The sequence below is a fragment of the Hemiscyllium ocellatum genome, chromosome 16 (assembly GCF_020745735.1).
Source record: "Hemiscyllium ocellatum isolate sHemOce1 chromosome 16, sHemOce1.pat.X.cur, whole genome shotgun sequence".
Lineage (NCBI taxonomy): Eukaryota > Metazoa > Chordata > Chondrichthyes > Orectolobiformes > Hemiscylliidae > Hemiscyllium > Hemiscyllium ocellatum.
Window position 1 is genome coordinate 57,196,780 of NC_083416.1, and position 19,081 is coordinate 57,215,860.

Genomic DNA, 19,081 nt, shown 5'->3' on the forward strand with positions numbered 1-19,081 from the left:
TCACCTGATAAAGCACAACCTCCTACTTTGAGCTTTGAAACAGCAAGCACATAACCGGAGGGCAAAGGAAATTCTTCAAGAACACTCTCAAAGCCCCCTTAAAAAAAGCTGTCTTCCTACCAACTCATGGCTGACGCTGCCCAATCTAGAGAAGAAGCATCTGTGAAGAGGCCAATTGTATCTGAAATGCCCAGGTGGGAGGTCAAATACAACCAATGGAAGGAGCGTGTGAAAACTCAAGCACCCATCCCCAATCTGCCTCTTCAAACACCACCTTTCCAATCAGTGGCTGGGTTTGCAGATCTGACACTGGACTGTTTAGTTACCTCAAGACCCACAAGCCTCAACTGGAAAAAGATCACCTTCAGTCCTGAGGGACCGCTTAAGATGATGATCTGCTTGGCCACAATGCTGAAACAAAAGACATCAAAAACAAATGGTCAAAACCATACTTATAAACAGATCATTTCATTTTCCTAAAGAAGTCTACTATTCACACTCCTGTATTCCATAAGTATTTACCTTCAATGTACTTTGTCTATCCTAGTACTACTATGCAATGCTACCCCACTGGCTGCAAGGTACATGCTGGACAACACTGACATCTAGTGGAGAAAACTGCAGTCAACCTTTGAGCTTGCCCACAAATAGAAGGCCCAGGTTTAGACTTTGTCACAGATGTTAGCTTGGCTGGGCTGAGGGGCAACTGCAAAGGCTCTGAAGAGTGATAGTGGGGTGAGGACAATGGTTATCATTAGGAGAGAGGACACAGAAGATTTAGGTTATTTGGAGCAATAGTCATTTTCCTCAACAATCCAAGTAATATGTTAAATAAAACACTACTGATCTGTTGACACCCTGCATATGCATTTGCAAACTCAAATTCACAACTAGGTCTATGCCACTTTGTTCTACAAATGTCAGGGCAGAAAAGTAAGTGTGGAGTACCAAATCTGTCTGAGTGTAGTTACAGTCACAGTTGAATGGCACAAGATATCAAATGTGCATAAGATTTGTAGCAGTCCAAAATATGTGCTTGTGTTCTGGAGCATATGGAAGTGGCCCCCTGGGGGAACACAACATCTTTGATAAACCTACCAGCCCACTCTCTCATTTTTGTTACATTTTTCCAACATGAGCCAAGGCCAATTTCCTCCAGACAACCTGCTCCAGTCATCACATACCTCCCCTCTAAGACAAGTAATACATGCTAGGAAACAGCAATATAGGGTCAATGCTGCTGCCTTGTAGCCTTGAACCGCACACAAGTTGACACGGCTGCAATCAATCATCCAAATAAGCGCACAGCATAAAATAGTAGGCCGGTTGCATTATATTAAACGTGTGCAGATCAATTACATATTATGATCTCCAAACCTGATTTCAGAGATTATCTGATGCAGACAGCATAGTGGCTCAGTAGTTAGCATTGCTGCCACAGTGCCAGGACCCGGGTTCAATTCCAGTCTTGGGTAATTGTGTGTGGAGTTTGCACATTCTCCCGGTGTCAGCGTGGATTTCCATCAGGTGTTCAGATTTCCTTCCACGGTCCAAAAACGTGCAGTTTAGACAAATCGGCAATGGAAAGTGCCAGGTTACAGGGAAAGGGTGGGGTCTTGGTCTGGGTGAGATGCTCTTCAGAGGGTTGGTCCAGACTTGATGGGGTTAATGGCCTCTTTCTACATTATAGGAATTCTATGATTTCTACTTTGAAGCCAATGAAACACTTAAAGCTAGCTTTTTCCAAAATGTACAGATCGCACATTGCTCGAAAAAATGAAAGTCAATATTGTATTTCTCTGACTAACTAAGTTCACTAATTATACTAACTTTACTGCTGTTTTTATCAAATGTATCTCAATAACATGCCTGACAACAATGGAAACAAAAAAATGGAGATCATCAAATGCTATCAAGAAAGAGACTTAATTAGTCATAGGCATTACTGCAACAGCTACAGTGATTCACAATTTCCTTATTCAGGATTTTACATAAATGCACACAGAAATCACTGGTGATATATCACTGAATCATATATGATCCAAACCTTCACAATCCTGAATATTTAATAACATGTTAGCACACTGTATTTAACAGCCAAAAACTGAAGTTGCACTACTGTTTCTACAAAGGTCCAAAGTTGAATCATACTGCTAGATGATGGCTCAAAGAGGCTTGATTAACCCCATGTAGATCAGGAGCTGTATGGGCATACTTCACCTATATACCCTCATGCTTGAAAGCAAAGAGCAAGAAATCTTGGGAAAATCTCTTTCAACAAAAAAGATATTATTTTCCAAGGGTAGCACGGACTTTTAAATTTTGGGTTATTTTTATTTTAAACCATTTGCTGTCATAATATTTTGATGGTCTGAATTATTGACGCCATCACCAGAAAATAAATAGTCAGGATAAATAAAATCAATATGTGGTGAATTTTAATTCTCTCTCAAGATGGATTCCCTACTTGCACTGTTTGTCATGTAATAAAAACAATTTGACATATTCACAATACAAAAGAAAAGGAGGTTCTAAAATCAATTAAAACTATTTGTCAAATTAAAGTTTGAATTAATAGGATAAACAAGTTGCGTAACTTCAATTTTATACAATGGTAGCAGAGTAACAGTGCCCGAAAATAATACTTCTGATAGGATTAGTTTTGTGTCATTTTACTTATAGTCTAATAGTCATGTGCACATATTCACCTCTGTAACTTTCAAAAAGCCTGAAAAATCAGCTACCACATTTCCGTGTGTGAGCATGGCGCCCTTAGGATTTCCTGAAAGGAAAAATTATATTGTGAGCTGTTGTTATTATTTTAACCAGGTAGAAAATATATTTTAAAACTGATAAATGTAAAATAAGGAAGGAGATTGAGACTTTAAACAAACACATATCTAGGATCTGAATGTGTCCACCTCAGAGTATTAAAATAAGTAGATAAGAAAATTATACGCGCTTTAGTAATGATCTTCCAAAATTCTCTGCCTTCAGGAATTATTCCCTCAGATTGGAAAACTGCCAACATCATTCCAATGATTGAGGTGGTCAGGGAAGTGACTAAAATCTATTAAGGAATGAGCAATTGAACAAATCTGAATTGATCAGATAGCCAACAACAATTTGTATAAAGCAAGTTATATCTAATTAACATAGTTAAATGTTTTGGAGAAGCTTCTAATGTGGTACTTGAGGCTGTTTATTCAACATTAATTGAAATGAAGTTCCAAACAAGGAAAAATAGAAGTGCATAGATTTTGAGGCATACTTTTCACCGAGAGACACAAGGATAACAGTTACATATTCAATTGCAGGATATGATTACAGGTATTCCCGGAGATATCAAGTTTCCTATATATTTTAGGTTGATGTAGTTAAGAGGAACAGAGAGCCTCATAACCAGAATGTTATAATGAGGAGATGCTCAACAATTTAATATGTTAGATAAACTAATTTTTCTGATCACACAAACCAGAAATAAAAAGGACCACAAACATAAAATTGGAGCTCACCCATTCGGGATGATTTCAGGAAGCACCTCTTTACAAAAATGTTATTGGAAATCTGGAACTCTTTCCCACAAAAAGCTGAAGTTAGGTCAATTGGAAATATGAGAACAGACTGACAGATTTTTGTAAGGCGTCTTCAAATCTAGAATGAGAGGTCATAGGTTTTAGGACAAGGGGTAGTAAAATTAAAACAGAGATGAGGAGAAATTACTTCTCATGAAGGGTCATGAATCTGTGGAATTCACTATCCCAGAGTGTGATGTATACCTGAACATCAAGTTAGTTTGAGGAGATAGACAGATTTTTAATTAATAATAGTTTGAATGGTTATGGAGCAGGCAGGGAAGTGGAATCAAGGCAAAGATGAGATCACCATGATTGTATTAAATGGCGGAGCAGGCTCAAGGAGCTGAATTGTCTACTCCTGTTCCTAGTTCTAAATCTAATCAGTTTCAACCACTCTGAAAAAACATATGGAAAAAGCACAAGGTGGAAGGAAAAGATTCATACCCAATATACCTTTGCATAACACCCCATTTTCAAGTGCTAATTCAGTATTAAACCCAGGACAATGTTGCTTGTGAACATGACATTAAATTTTAATCCATACTCATTAAGAATCGGAGATTTTTAAAAACTCAAGAGCAAAATAAGAATATTATTTTATAAATTGTGGCAGGACTAATCTTAGGTTGTAAGGGATGAAAGAATGTTCCAGCCATACAATAGAAACATGATTGCATGAAATAATAATAGGGTTAGATAAGGTCATAGTTCCAAAAGAGTGAAATGTTGAAGTTGGATTTGTTCCACTCAATTTGACAATGTAACAGTCTCTGGATGGAGAATCAAGCAGACTTGCACAAGGTCAGACTGGGGGCATGTGTCATCCCTGGCTCCTAATATTTGTAATTATGCCTAACTAGCAAACTTTAATTGTACCTTTAAACTTTTTTTAAATCAATCACACTTCATTGTGGAAGACAAGTGTTGCTTCTTCTTGTATCTCTCTAGTGGGGGTATCTGCTATCAGTGATAATTAGACAGGTCCTTAGACTCAACATTAAAAAGGAATATGTGGGGCAGAAAACTAGCCTAAGCACAGCCCACTTGAGGTTGGTACCAAGAGCCCGATGTAACTTGGTGGGCACTGCTGCTAAAATATATTAAAGTCATAAAAATGGAAAGAATCTATTTGATCCAGGAAAATAAAAATGAGAGAGAAAGAGCATTTATCAATTTAAGAACATTACTACTTTAATAAAAATAGATAGTTCATCAGTAGCTAAAACACAAAACAAAAGCAACAGTCAGCAGCATCCCTGGCAGCAGCAACAGAACAAAAGCAACACTCCAGAAGACTGTCTTCATCTCGGAGCTGACAAGAAGCTCAAGGAAAACAGTGTGGGCTCGAAAAAAAGAGTAAGTACTCGTCTCTGAAGATTGTGAGAGCAAATGGGTACTCCCAGTATAGGGTTAAAGATTCCAGAGTGCAAGGGAAAAAAGTACTTTGCAAAAAAGGTACAAAAGATTATGCTGGAAATATAAGAATTGAAAACTTCAAAACAAGTACCATCACAATGGTGAGTAGGCCCCACAAGACACCGCTACAGTAGACATAGCATGGGCTAGAAAATTAACTTATGTTCAATCTAATGTATCAGAAAAGCAGGGGAAATTACTTAAGGGGGCATAAAGGAAAATTTAAAAGATTTGAAATGTCTGACAGAAGACATGAGATGAATTTGAAGGCTTATACACTATTTAAGTAGCAATTTTGATGTTAAGATTTAGCAAAGCTGCAGCCAGGAGTTCATTTTAAATATTGTGCAAGGAGATATACACTAGGTTTTGGGCTGTGAAAGGTGGGAGGTCATCTACTCAAAAAAAGGGAAACCACGAGCTTGGTGACAAAAGGGAGAAACATATTCCAGAAGGCAGGAAAACCACCATTTAGATCATTAAAAATGTAGGAAAACTTCAGTTATCAGTACAAAGATACAATGTTACAGCTTAATAGCTTTAAAGCTTTATTGAAAGAATATTCAACTGTTTTACTATAAAATAGAATTCAAAAGCTTGCAGAAAAAGCACATTCTGCAATATAGTGGAGTTGAAATGTCTGAAGAAATGTTAAGATCATTTAAGCATCATCGATTAATGGAAGAATACAAGCTTTAAGATGGCAGATTAAAAACAGTATTAAGATGTTATTGTTTTCAAATAATTTTAAAAGGAATAAATCGATAAATAAAGGCAATGAGAAGAAATGGAAAGAGAAACAACTCTACCAAAAATATTTAACGTTGAGAATGCATCGAACAAAACATAAGATTGGAGATCTTGGAGAAAATGATTCTTGAAGATGTAAAATTGTTTCAAAATTAAACATTAAACGTGATGCTAATTGAATACAACATTGTATCCAGTTTGTCCAGATTGGATAATGTTATAAATTACCAAAATATTTGAGAAACCACAGAAACATGTGATATTTTAAAAGGCATTGACAATTACCTCAGCCTAAGAACAATGAAAATTCTTGAACAAGCAATATTTAAGAGTTAAATTTCCATGGAAAAGCGATAGATAATTTAGAAAAGGCACCCACGTTAGACAATATTCCACCAATAGAAAGAGCATTACTAGAGACCACTGGTAATGTATTCAAACGGACTTTGTGTTCAAGCTTGATTATGTCAACGGACATTATGTTAATTTTAAGCTTCATGCAGGAATGTCCTGTCGGGTCAGGCATAATGGCTGAAGAAACAGAAGTTCCAGTCCTGAAAATGAAACCAAGTCTTCCAGATAGAATAACCCTAAAGATTAAAAGGTATTCTACAAGTAACTCTACAACACAAACAGCATAAACGCATAATAAGGAGGATGCTGGAACTCTGAAATAAAAACAGAGAAGATGCTGGAGAATCTCATCAGCATCTGGCAGAATTTGTAGAGGGAGAAATACAGTTAACATTTCAAAGTTAGATAGCAACCTTAACTGTTTCTCTGTTCATATATGCTACTAGACCTAGCTGAATTTGTCCAGCACTTTGTTTTTTAAGAAATTTATAAAATGGTTTAAGATGTTCATGGTTCACATCAACACTCCTCGCCAATGAGCCCACATCCATTTCTTGACCTCAACATCTGTATGGTACCAGGAGGAGTTTGACTGGTTCCCTGAGAACAACTGGTTGAGATGCAAACTGTTGCCAACCGACTAGTCAAACAGCAGCTGAGTGGTGATTTGACTGGGCTACGTAGGTTCATGCTGGATCTCAGAAAGAAGACCTATTGAGATTACCTACGTTCACATAAGAGAGTTGTCTCATACTCATATTAACACAACTGTTGGAAACATTTTTCATTTCTATCATCACAGAATAATATGTCAATCTATTGTCAAAGGAGAATAGTCAGTGACAGCGACAGGAATTCTGCTGAGCGGGCAGCAATCTCCCAGTAAAACAACTGAGAATGTTTAAGCAACTAGTTCTGCAGAAAGACAAGAGAGGCCAAACAAAGTCACCCAATCTAATTCAAGTAGTGTGGTACATACTTCAGTTCAGACGTATTCACAGATTGGTGAGTCAAGATTTACTTGAATAAAATGGAGATGGCCTGCATGTATCTTCATGGAAGCTATACCAAATCAGGGCAGGACTTATACACATAATGGTAAGATCCTGGGGAGTGTTGCTGAACAAAGATCCTGGAGTGCAGGTTCATTGTTTCTTGAAAGTGGAGTCACAGGTAAATAAGACAGTGAAGGCAGCTTGCCTTTATGGGTCAGTGCATTGACTATAGGAGTCGAGATGCCATGTTGAGACTGTACAGGACATTGGTTAGGTAAGAACAATGACTGCAGATGCTGGAAACCAGATTCTGGATTAATGGTGCTGGAAGAGCACAGCAGTTCAGGCAGCATCCAAAGTGCAGCGTAATCGATGTTTTAGGCAAAAACCCTTCATTGGTTAGGCCACTTTTGCAATACTTCATGCAATTTTGCTCATGTTTTAGGAAGGATGCTGCAAAACTTGAAAGGGTTCAGAAAATATTCACATGGATATTGCCAGGGTTGGAGGGTTTGAGCTGTAGGGAGAGGCTGAATAGACTGGACTTGCTTTCCATGGAACATTGGAGGCTGAGGGGGTGACCTTATAGAGGTTTACAAAATCATGAGGGGCATGAATAGGGTGAATAGACAAGGTCCTTTCCTGGGGTGGGGGAGAGGAAGTCCAGAATTAGAGGCGTAGGTTAAGGAATGGGGGGGGGGGGGGAAAGATCTAAAAAGAGACCTTAGGAGCAACGTTTTCATGCAGAGAGTGGTGTGTGTATGGAATGAGCTGCCATAGGAAGTGGTAAGGCACCTGGATGGGTGTATGACTAGAAAGGATTTGGAAGAATATGAACCAAATGCTGACAAATGGGACTAGATTTATTTAGGATACCTGGTCAACATGGACGAGTTGGACCAAAGGGTTCATTTCTATGCTGTACTTAACGTCTACAAATTCAGGCCATGGCTGAAAATGTGTTGCTGGAAAAGCACAGCAGGTCAGGCAGCATCCAAGGAGCAGGAGAATTGACATTTCGGGCATGAGCCCTTCTTCAGGAATGAGGAAAGTGTGCCAAGCAGGCTAAGATAAAAAAGGTAGGGAGGAGGGACTTGGGGGAGGGGCGTTGGAAATGCAATAGGTGGAAGAAAGTTAAGGTGAGGGTGATAGGCCGGAGTGGGGATGGGGGCGGAGAGGTCAGGAAAAAGATTGCAGGTTAGGAAGGTGGTGCTGAGTTCAAGGGTTGGGACTGAGACAAGGTGGGGGTAGAGGAAATGAGGAAACTGGAGAAATCTGAGTTCATCCCTTGTGGTTGGTGGGTTCCTAGGCGGAAGATGAGGCGCTCTTCCACCAGCCGTCGTGTTGCTACCAACCCAACCTCCACTCCCGGCACCTTCCCCTGCAACTGCAAGAAATGCAAAACTTGCGCCCAACACCTCCCCCCTTACTTCCCTCCAAGGCCCCAAGGGATCCTTCCATATTCACAAATTCACCTGCACCTCCACACACATCATTTACTGCATCCGCTGGACCCGATGTGGCCTCCTCTATATTGGGGAGACAGGCCGCCTACTTGTGGACACCCAGACCAACCAACCCAACCACCCCATGGCTCAACACTTCAATTCCCCCTCCCACTCCAACAAGGACATGCAGGTCCTTGGACTCCTCCATCGCCAGACCATAGCATGACCTACTGTACTTTTCCAGCAACACATTTTCAGCTCTGATCTCCAGCATCTGCCGTCCTCACCTTTCTCCTAGCAAATTCAGGCCATGGTCAACAAGAAGAAATTGCCTGGTCTGTACATTCAGGATAGTGAGAGGAAAAAAGCACTTGTTTCAAATTAAGCAGCATCTCCCACAGTGGGCATTCGTGAAATTAAAAATCCCACAGCTGATGTTACAAGGAAAGCTATCCAATTTAGAGGGGAAGAATTCCACTGCAAAAGAGAGGTCTTTCACTGAAGTGAATGCAATCATTGCTGGGTTTAGAAGAAACAACATTCTCCATGAACGACACAGAAAGAAGAATTCTTCCAATCCAATCAAGGTCAAGATTGGATCAACGTCAACAGTCCTTAAGCGAGAGGCTTACTGATCCTCCAAACCAGAAGGGAATGTGTTCTGGAAGAATTGCATAACCTGCACTTGTGACGTCAGAGATTTAGGGGAGACAGAGAAATAGTATAACTATAGGTGGCACGGTGGCACAGTGGTTAGCACTGATGCCTCACAGCGCCAGAGACCTGGGTTCAATTCCCACCTCAGACAACCGACTGTGTGGAGTTTGCACACTCCCAGTGTCTGCATGGGTTTCCTCCAGATGCTCCGGTTTCCTCCCACAGTCACAAAATGAGCAGGTTAGGTGAATTGGCCATGCTCAATTACTTGCAGTATTAGGGGTAAATGTAGGGGAATGGGTCTGCGTGGGTTCCTCTTTGGAGAGTTGGTGTGGACTTATTGGCCTGAAAGGCCTGTTTCCACACTGTAGAAATCTAATCTACAATGTAGTTATATATGTGAATGCATACATGTTAGAAATTAGGATAGGCATGTTGTATCAGTTAATAGTTCCAAAAGAGTTAATGTTGGAGTTGCATTAGCTCCACTCATTTTGATGTAATACATTTAGGTGGGGAACAAAGCAAAGTTGCATAAGTTTCAATGCAACTTGTGTGTAATTTATGTCTCCTCAATCATAATTATGCCTAACAAGTTAATGCTAATTTTACCTATTGCTATCATACAATAAACTACATATGTAAGCCCTGCACCTCAAACCATTGAGACTCTCTGGTGGTTTACTGTCTGCCATTGATAGTTAGCCTGAAAAGGAGGACCGGTGGCAGTGAACTATCCAACCAAAACCTACCAGCAATTAGTTCCAAGAGCTTAAAACAACTAACACAATGGATCAAGGCTTAAGATCTTTAATCTTGGCTGCTGTTTTGGGGGAGAAACAAAATCAATGGGGACTGTCTCAATATATTGTAATGCTTTTTAAATACAGAAAATGGTTAATTATCAATATATACTACAACATATTTGTAGCAGTGTGTCAGCCCTCTGCTCCACGTGCAAAATAATTACACTGAGGATTACAATAATTATTTATACCCTATTATGCTATGTTTGACTCTATTCAACCTTTTTGTGTTTTCAGTTTCTGGTTCTTAGCCAATGCCAAATATATCCCTGGAACAGGCATAGAAATCTGATCTCTCAGCCCTGCAGCATTTGTAATAATTGCTTGCTTGCAGCTCTCTAGTTAATTTCCAAAAGCAATAGCCAGAAATCTCAGCAGTCTTTTTCCTTTCTTTTCAGCTTGGAAACTGAGTATCATCTTGGCACTGTGAAACTGAATGTCTACATTTTTGTGCATAACAATAGAGGTTGTCTGTATGTTTTCAAAATCAAGACACAAATGCACAAAAGAAGATAGGATATTTCAGAAGAAAACTTTTTAGATGGTTTAAATAGTCAATAATCAGACTTTCCAGATGTGTAAGACTGTAGAACATGGAGACTTTCTGGAATTGTTGAAACATATATTGATATAATAGGCGACAGTGAACATCAGGGCTCTAGTAAATGGCTTGCTTGCCATTCAATTCTATTGGGATGGGGAATTTAAAACTCTGTTTTGCAATGCTACCCAAATGAGTTTATTCACTGAAGGCTTTAAAAAGATTAACTGTAAATATTTGGCGATGACATAAGCATAGTGCGCATATTAAAAATTCACGATTCTAGACTCCACAAGAGACTCTTTTAACCATGTTAAAGTATTGATCTGGAGAGTAGATGTGTCAGCAAGATTCTTTACATATCATTGCAGGAAGACCCAATTACTGCAGTGGTAGAGAACAGATCCTACTTTGCTCAGCAAACACTATGAGAAAGTGAGGACTGCAGATGCTTGAGTATCAGTCAAAAAAAAGTGTGGCGTTGGAAAAGCACAGCAGGTCAGGCAGCATCTGGAGAGCAGGAGAATCGACATTCCTGATGAACAGCTTATGCCAAAAACGTTAATTCTCCTGATCCTTGGATGCTGCCTGACTTGCTGTGCTTTTCCAATGCCATATGTTTCAACTTAGCAAATACTATAGAAAGTAGCAAAGTGAAAATGAACTTTGAAATAAAAGCCATTTTGAAAAAACAGGTTCAAAAAAAAAGGAAGATTTCTTCATTTGCAACTATACATTCATCTATGTATTTAAGAAACTGATATAAGAGTAATGAGTCCTAAATCAAGAAGACATAGGAACACTGGTGAATATAGGTGGTCTTAGACAAATGCAGAAGTGCGATCTGTGTTACTGATTGAAAAGAATCATGGATTTAAATGAAAGAGATGCAAATACCAGACAATAACTAAAGTAATCCACAGCCTGCTGAGAAACATAGACTATCCCCAAACCAACATCACTCAAACTTCACTAAAATCTCATTAATGTTTGAAAGAATTTACTGTGCACTAATTGATTGCCATATTTCCTTACACACAGTGGCAATGATTCATTGGTTACACAGTACTGTGTGGTATCCTGACACACACACACACACACATTCATCAGATCAGTCGTTGCGAACAGGGTTCCTTGTAAGGTACTCATGGAGATGGAGATGGGGATACAAACTTATCATGACGTTTAATGTCATTAATTAATGCAACTACAAGCATTTCTTGGGGCACGTTACCTGTTGTTCCACTAGTGAAACAGACAATTGATAGGTCCTCAGGGCGTGGAGGCTGAAGGTAGAAAATAAACAAAAATGAAGAATCTAAGACCACAGCAACCTTCACAGGTAACAAATTTGTGTTGAAAACTAGAGAATATATGCATTATTACTGACTGCAGTTGGTGTACATTTTCAAATTATTCTTTCTCTAAACATGAATGACATCACTCTGAAAGAGAGAAAGTCAGAGATATTACTTCACTCACCACTGGAGTTCGCCTGTTCATTTGTCCGAGGTTCTGTAAACAAGAAGGGAAGAAAATAACCACAGTAAAAATGCTTTACATATTTATGGTATATTTTATGTCTTAATTTACACTTGTTTATCAACATGTCTCTGCAAAAATGCTATTCACTTAGTAATCAATTATCAAAAAACACTTCGCACCATTTCATCCCGTACTCTGGACCTTGCACTGAACACTGCAGATAGGACGCTGCACATTAAATACTAATGGTAAATTATTGATGACACAGAATTCCATGTATATCTTTTTCTAAGCAAGTTTTATTGCAGCTGATGAACCACCAGCTCCAACACCACAGATTACTTGTTCTCTTCATATAACTCCGTCAAAAGCTCACTCCATTATCTTCCACAAGCACAACAAAGAAAAATCAAAAATAGGGGCAGGGGTAGACCATTTGATCATCTCACATGATACACTCTTCCTACTCTCTCGCCATATCCTCTGACCCCTTTAGCCCTAAGAACTGTGTCTATCTCCTTCTTGAAACAGTCAATATTTTGGCTTCAACTGCTTTCTGTGGTAAAGAAGCAAACAGGCTCACCAACCTGGCTAAAACATTTCTCCTCATCTCAGTCCTAACCAGTATCTTTAGACTGTAAGCCTTTATTCAGGACTCCTGGTCATCAGGGATACCTTTCTGGTGTCTACCATGCTGAGTCCTGTTAGAATTTTATGGATTGCTCTTGAGGTCCCAATTCATTCTTCTAAACTCCAGTCAATAGAATCCTAACAAATCCAATCTCTCTTCATCCATCAGTCCTGCCATTCTAGGAATCAGTCTAATAAGCCTTTTTGCATTGCCTCCATAGCCAGAATATCCTTCCTCAGACAAGGAGACCAAAACAGTGCATCAAACCATGACATGTTCCCTGGTTCCACTTGGAGTCCAGTATCTTTGCTCAACCCTCTTAGATAATCACACAGCATAATGTCAGCTATTCTTTAAAAAGCTGATTGGGTGTCATAGAATTAAGTGTGAAAGATTTGTAATGGTAAAGGTATTTCTATAATCTGTTTAAAGCGAAAAAAATCTACTTTTTAATCATACTATTCAGTGTTAGGGGTATTGGCTGGATTCTCTCTTGTTCTACATGGTTATTGTCTGGTTCTTCTTTGGCATTAAGATGTTACTTATCACTTATCAGCCCTAAGATTGTGCGTTTGCAAATCTTGCTGCATTTGGGCTTGGGCTGCTTCAGTATCTGAGGAGTTGCAAATGGTGATGAATGCTGCAATCAATGAACATCCCCAATTCTGACCTTCTAAAGAAGGGAAGGTCAATGATGAAACAGCTGAAGATAGCTGACTCTCAGATACTATCCAAGAAACACCTGTAATAATGCCTTGGGTTGAGACAATTGACCTCTTAAAATAACTAAAACCATCTTTTTTTGTGCCAAATATGAATCTAATCAGAACGCCTCCCACCTCTGATTCTCATTGAAATCAATTTTCGTAAAGATTCTTGATGCCACATTTGGTCAAGTACTGATTGATGTTAATGGCAGCCACTCTCACCACACCTCTCGAGTTCAACATCTTGTCCATGCTTGGACCAAAACTATAATGGGGTCAAGAATGTAACAGGAGAAAGTGAGGACTGCAGATGCTGGAGATCAGAGCTGAAAATGAGTTGCTGGAAAAGGGCAGGTCAGGCAGCATCCAAGGAGCAGGAGAATCGATGTTTCGGGCATGAGCCCTTCAGGAAGAAGGGCTCATGCCCGAAACGTCAATTCTCCTGCTCCTTGGATGCTGCCTGACCTGCTGCCCTTTTCCAGCAACACATTTTCAGCTCAAGAACGTAACAACTCTGGCTGAACCCAAATGGAGCACCAGTGAGAAGCTAATCACTTGACAGAACTTTCAATGGCACCTTCCATCATGTTGCTGATGACTGCGATGACAATTGAAACTGCCAACACTGTTGACGAACAGCTAAAGTGGTCAAGAATCTTTCTCAAGGAAGTGGGGATTTAACAAAAAGCAATGCCAGGCATTTCAGCATTCCTGTTGACATTAGCCATTGTAGAATTGGAGTTGAATCACTGATTTCTCAAATTATCCCTCATACATTTGGGTGCCTATCAAGTGAGCATCTTGATGGACAGCTCTAATTATTTATTTGCAGAACTATTTCCATTCTACAAAAAGATTAAGAAGTTCAGTGAAATGCTTGTTTGTACAATGACTATTTGGCAGTGAGTTGGAATATAATATATAATAGGACTATAATGGACCATGGGCAAGGTTGAAGGCATGAGAAAATGTTAGACAGCCATGGAGTGGCATTGAGGTATGAGAGACCACGGCTGTAGTTACAGGGAATTAGGCTGCATGGGTAGGAGAAATGTTTAAACATAGTACCTGAATCCACAGGCAGGCTTTCAATTCAGTGTGCCCTGGGAACCAGCAGCTTCCTCCACTGTTTCCAGGTCATCTGCACTGACTCCCAATCCATCCCACCCTCCAGACCAAAAATGAGTAGTGCAGGCAGCCATTTTTAAAGGTCAGGACTGCCGAGCCAGAATTTCTCCCGTTTGCTAAATAAAAGTCAGGGCCTAGACTTCATGGTTGTAATCCCAATGTTAGAAAGCAATTTTCCACAAGTCTTCTAGGTGACCTCCCAGAGAGAAATTCACAAGTTAGTCACAATTTCTGTCAATAAATGGCATTGTGAAACTCAAAACTCCGCATCATTTTTAAATATATTCAATATAGACAGAATTTTTAACTAGTAAAGAGAATGAAGGGTTATCAGGAAAGGGTGGGAAAGTGGAGTTTAGCGTTATCAGATCAGCCATGATCTCAATGAACGTTAGAACAGAGTCTGATGGGCTGAATGGCCTACTGATGCCTCTACTTCCAGTGGTCTTAGTTTTTATTTTCAGCATGCCTTTTGCACCTGATCAGCACTGTAAGGAACTTTGTATTGATTTCACTTATTTGCCTCTTGCATTTCATTCAATTTTAATTAATTTTGTCTTAATCACTAAAGAAAAAGTGATCACCCAGTTCCTTTAATTTCCTTGGCAGAATCTTTTTTAAGTGAAGCTACTTGAACATACCCTCCTCACCTACTTACAAAGGAACTTGAACTAAAATAGAAAATACTGGAAATAGTCAGCAATGTTCAGTCATAGATCGGAAACTCTTGTTTCCTTCTTTGCAAATGCTGTCAGACCACAGAGTAGATTTAGCCGTCACTGGTTTCATTTCAGATTTCCAGGATCTGCAATATTTTAAAGTGGGACCTCTTCATTGTTCAAACACATCTCCAGTCTTCTGTTCTATTAGGAGTAATTTCAACACATGAAAAAAGGCAATGTAACTCCAAAATAGAAACAGAAATTGCTGGAGAAACTCAGCAGGTCTGGCAGGATTTGTGGAGAGAAACCAGAGTCAACATTTTGGATCCAGAGACCCTTCATCAGAACACCATCTAACTCCTATATCCATGGTTAACAGAAATGGCTTGAGGACAGACGACTAATTTGTCAGAGAAAATTCCTTATTTTCTTCTTATTCGGCCATCTCCACTTCCCTTCATAGTAAACATACTTCAGAGACAAGCTCATGATTAATACTTCAATAATCTTTTACCAGACGAAAAAAAAATTCAAACGTACTTTATAGCCTACTGTCACCTTTTAGATTTAACAGAAATGGACACTTCAGGTGACCAACTCATTTTCAGATGAAGATAACCTCATTTAAATACTAAATAAAGACATATTTTTAAGTTGTTATCTTTGTTTCAGTTTTAAAACTGGCCAGCCTGGTTTCTTGGCAATCAGCCAATCCAGCAGCTAAAGGGAAGTGAGAAATACCAAATGTAAGAGCTAAGTTCCTTTCTATCACTCTGTGGCCTAGGAAGAGCAAGGTCCTCGTTGACCTCTGAACCTAAAATACCACACAATCTAATACTCTTCTGAAGGCCATGCTGTAACTGTCCCATGATCTTCTCTTTGTATCTTGACTTCCTGATCCTAACCACCCATGACGTTTTGCTTGCAACTATTTTCAGTTTTTCCTTTGGCCTATTATCGCTCTCGGCTCTCCCACTGATGTCCTCTTAAAACCCACAGTGATCTCCCTCATAAGCCCTCCAACTGAGATAAGATTCAGCTTGATGCCTCAGATCCATGTGCCTGACAGCCAGCCGGCAACTGCAACCTGGAAATCAATTCTAGACTTGGTCATCAGATCCTTCCATTAAATTTGGCATAATCTGAGGAAAACCTGTCCTCCCAGATTCCCCAGTCACTGAACTTGCGACCACTCCACCACTGATCCAACCCGTCACTTGCCTGGATTTTTCTGCTCCTCAGATGCTGCCTGACCTGCTGTGCTTTTCCAGCACCACTTTAATCTTGACTCTGATCTCCAGTATCTGCAGTACTCACTTTTGCTTGAAATTATTAGCTCTCTATCTCGGTTAGCTTTGGGTCAGTTCCTTGCAGAATGGGGCATGCTGACTTGAGCCTCCACTTTTCCTTCTACCCTGTTTTAAATCACTAGCCTTTGTTTGGAAACTAGATTAAAATCCAGATTTACAGTCACCAGTGTGATTTAAAAAAAAGTGTGATATAGCATACTTGTATTCAATTGCATCATAACACCCGACTGGGTCACTGACAATTTTCACATACCTCCACTTCCCGGAGTGCCAGTATTTGCACTCCACAGTCATTTCCCATCTGAACCAAGTCCATGTCAAATGGATCCATAAGGATGACTATCTCCAAGTCTGGAGTCTCCTTCATCTCCACGTTCTTCAAAAGAACTTTGGCTTTTTCTACCTTATCACAGATAACTGTGGAAATCTCAGCTTAAAAAGGAGAGATGCATGCATTAGTGACACCTGCATAATGCTGCACCACCACTTTATCAATTGTAAAAATATACTTTTTAAATAAATAGATTTATCAGCAATTTTTTTTAACTTTACAAACATATAAAATTATTGAAAAATACAATCCATAACAAATATCAGTATAATAAAGAGAAAAAAAAATTACAATACAACTACTGTCTACGAAGTACTAACCTATCCTATAATACAAAACAAACCCTAGCACTATGCAAAGAAACACCAATAAATAAGCAAATGACTAAAAGATCAAAAAAAGAAAGAAAATCAAAAGAAACAAATAAAACCACAAAATACGAGACAGCTATGCTCAGCACAAAGCTCCCAAACAAAGGAACAGGAGCATTGTACATGTACCCGTATTAACTCAGGAGTCCCCCCTCCAGGGCTCAGGGCTCAACAAATCTAATCATCCTGGTTAAACAAATGCCCAAGGGAATCTGCTCCATAATTAATTTCCACCATCCCAGCAAGCCCAGCGGGTTCTCAGACACCCAGTTCATCAGAATATTCTTCCGTGCACAGTATGCAAGAATATTAAATAGTTTCCCCCATGCCTGTCTAAAGATGGTAAATTCGATAGGTTTAAGAGGAGAGATATCGGGTCCACTTTGACTTCAGTCCTCAATACCCTCCCTATCTCTCCTGCCACAGCACTCCAATAAACATGAAGCCTGTGGCATGTCCAGAGGCAATAAATAAGAGTACCTACACTTACTTTACATTTGGGGCACATTGAAGATGCCCCTTTTTAAACTTCGCCAGACGGTCTGGTGCCAGATGAGCCCTGTGCAGAACTTTTAACTGTGTTGCATGTCCTATTACAGATTGAGATCTTTCCAGCATTCTCCCATATGTTCTCCCATGTTTCAGAAGATATTACCACTCCTAGCCTTTGCTCCCAGACCGCACATAAAAAAATGTACTGTTTTAAATAACATGTTTTTGGGACTTGGCAAATTGAAAAAAAATTAATGTTTCATGGATAAAGAAACCATAGCATGAGGCCTGAATCTGTGCAGAATCTCTGGCAACACAGGAATGAGAGAGGGGTTATTTTAATCTATGATATTCTGAATAATAAAGATTCAGTGCTGCCAAACTTCTATGTAAAAATAAGCATATCTAGATTTCAAGTCTGGTCGTTAATATAGTTTCACTATTAGTTATTACAGCCTTGTTTATAACAAACATTATTTGCATCTAGTGTTAAATTTCATGAAAAACATTGGTTGCGAAACAATTTTCAAGGAGTCAGACTGCGTCATTTTATCACAGTAATGATTTCCTTCATTGCGTTGTGTTTGAGGAAGAATTGTTTGCTAAAAAAAAACTTTGAGTCAAAAAAAGTGAAATTAAGTAATTTTCTTAGAAAGGGGTGAATTATTATTGCAGTATTTGAAAATAATCTTGCTGTTAAAATTCATTCAGCTCACTTCCGTGAAAACAGACCATCAAACCTAACAGATAGCCATTGGTGTTTTATAAAGCAGATTGTACTTTCAAAGAATGGTGTTCAAGGAATGACTGATAGAGATTAACAACCTTTAACATTAGAAGGCATGCAATGTTTTTTTTTGTTATTCTTTCATAGCAGGTGGGTGTCTCTGGCTTGGCCAGCATGTATTACCCAACCCTGATTCCAGACAGGGTAGTTAGGAGTCACTCACATTGCTGTGGGTCTGGATTCTCACGTAAGCCAGACCAAGCAAGGATGGCAGTTTCCATCTCTAAACAACTTTAGCCAACCTGATTTTTTTTTAAACTACAAGAGTTTCATTAGATCCTTAATTCCAGATTTTTATTGAATCTGAATTCCACCATGGCAGGATTTGAACCCACATCCTAGTACATTTCCTGGATCTATGAATTGCTGGAAAAACTCAGCAGGTCCAGCAGCAACTGTGGACAGAAATCAGAGTTAACATTTTAGTAAGAGTCACTAGACCTGAAATGTTAACTCTGACTTCTCTCCCCAGATGCTGCCAGACCTGCTGAGTTTTTCCAGCAGTTTCTGTTTTTGTTTCTGATTTCCAATATCTACAGTTGTTTCAGGAACTTTTTCTCTGGATTAATAGTCTAGTGACAATACTATTAGGACATTGTCTCCCCAAGATGTTGCATATGCTGTGTCTGTAA

At 39.2% G+C, this 19,081-nt stretch overlaps 1 protein-coding gene across 7 annotated transcripts in view; it reads right to left on the reverse strand.

The window, feature by feature from the left end:
- LOC132823222 (long-chain-fatty-acid--CoA ligase 6-like) overlaps window positions 1–19,081 on the reverse strand; it is a 100,465-nt gene that overhangs the window by 63,349 nt on the left and 18,035 nt on the right. For 6 of the 7 annotated variants that reach the window (XM_060836843.1, XM_060836845.1, XM_060836847.1 and 3 more), the window contains 4 exons: window positions 16,722–16,900; window positions 12,028–12,060; window positions 11,780–11,831; window positions 2,709–2,782 (listed from right to left, as the gene is read on the reverse strand). In XM_060836843.1, the coding sequence (XP_060692826.1) occupies window positions 2,709–2,782; window positions 11,780–11,831; window positions 12,028–12,060; window positions 16,722–16,900 (338 nt within the window). Of the gene's footprint in view, window positions 1–2,228; window positions 2,230–2,708; window positions 2,783–11,779; window positions 11,832–12,027; window positions 12,061–16,721; window positions 16,901–19,081 lie in introns of all 7 variants that reach the window. The other variant, XM_060836842.1, reaches the window with a different exon arrangement.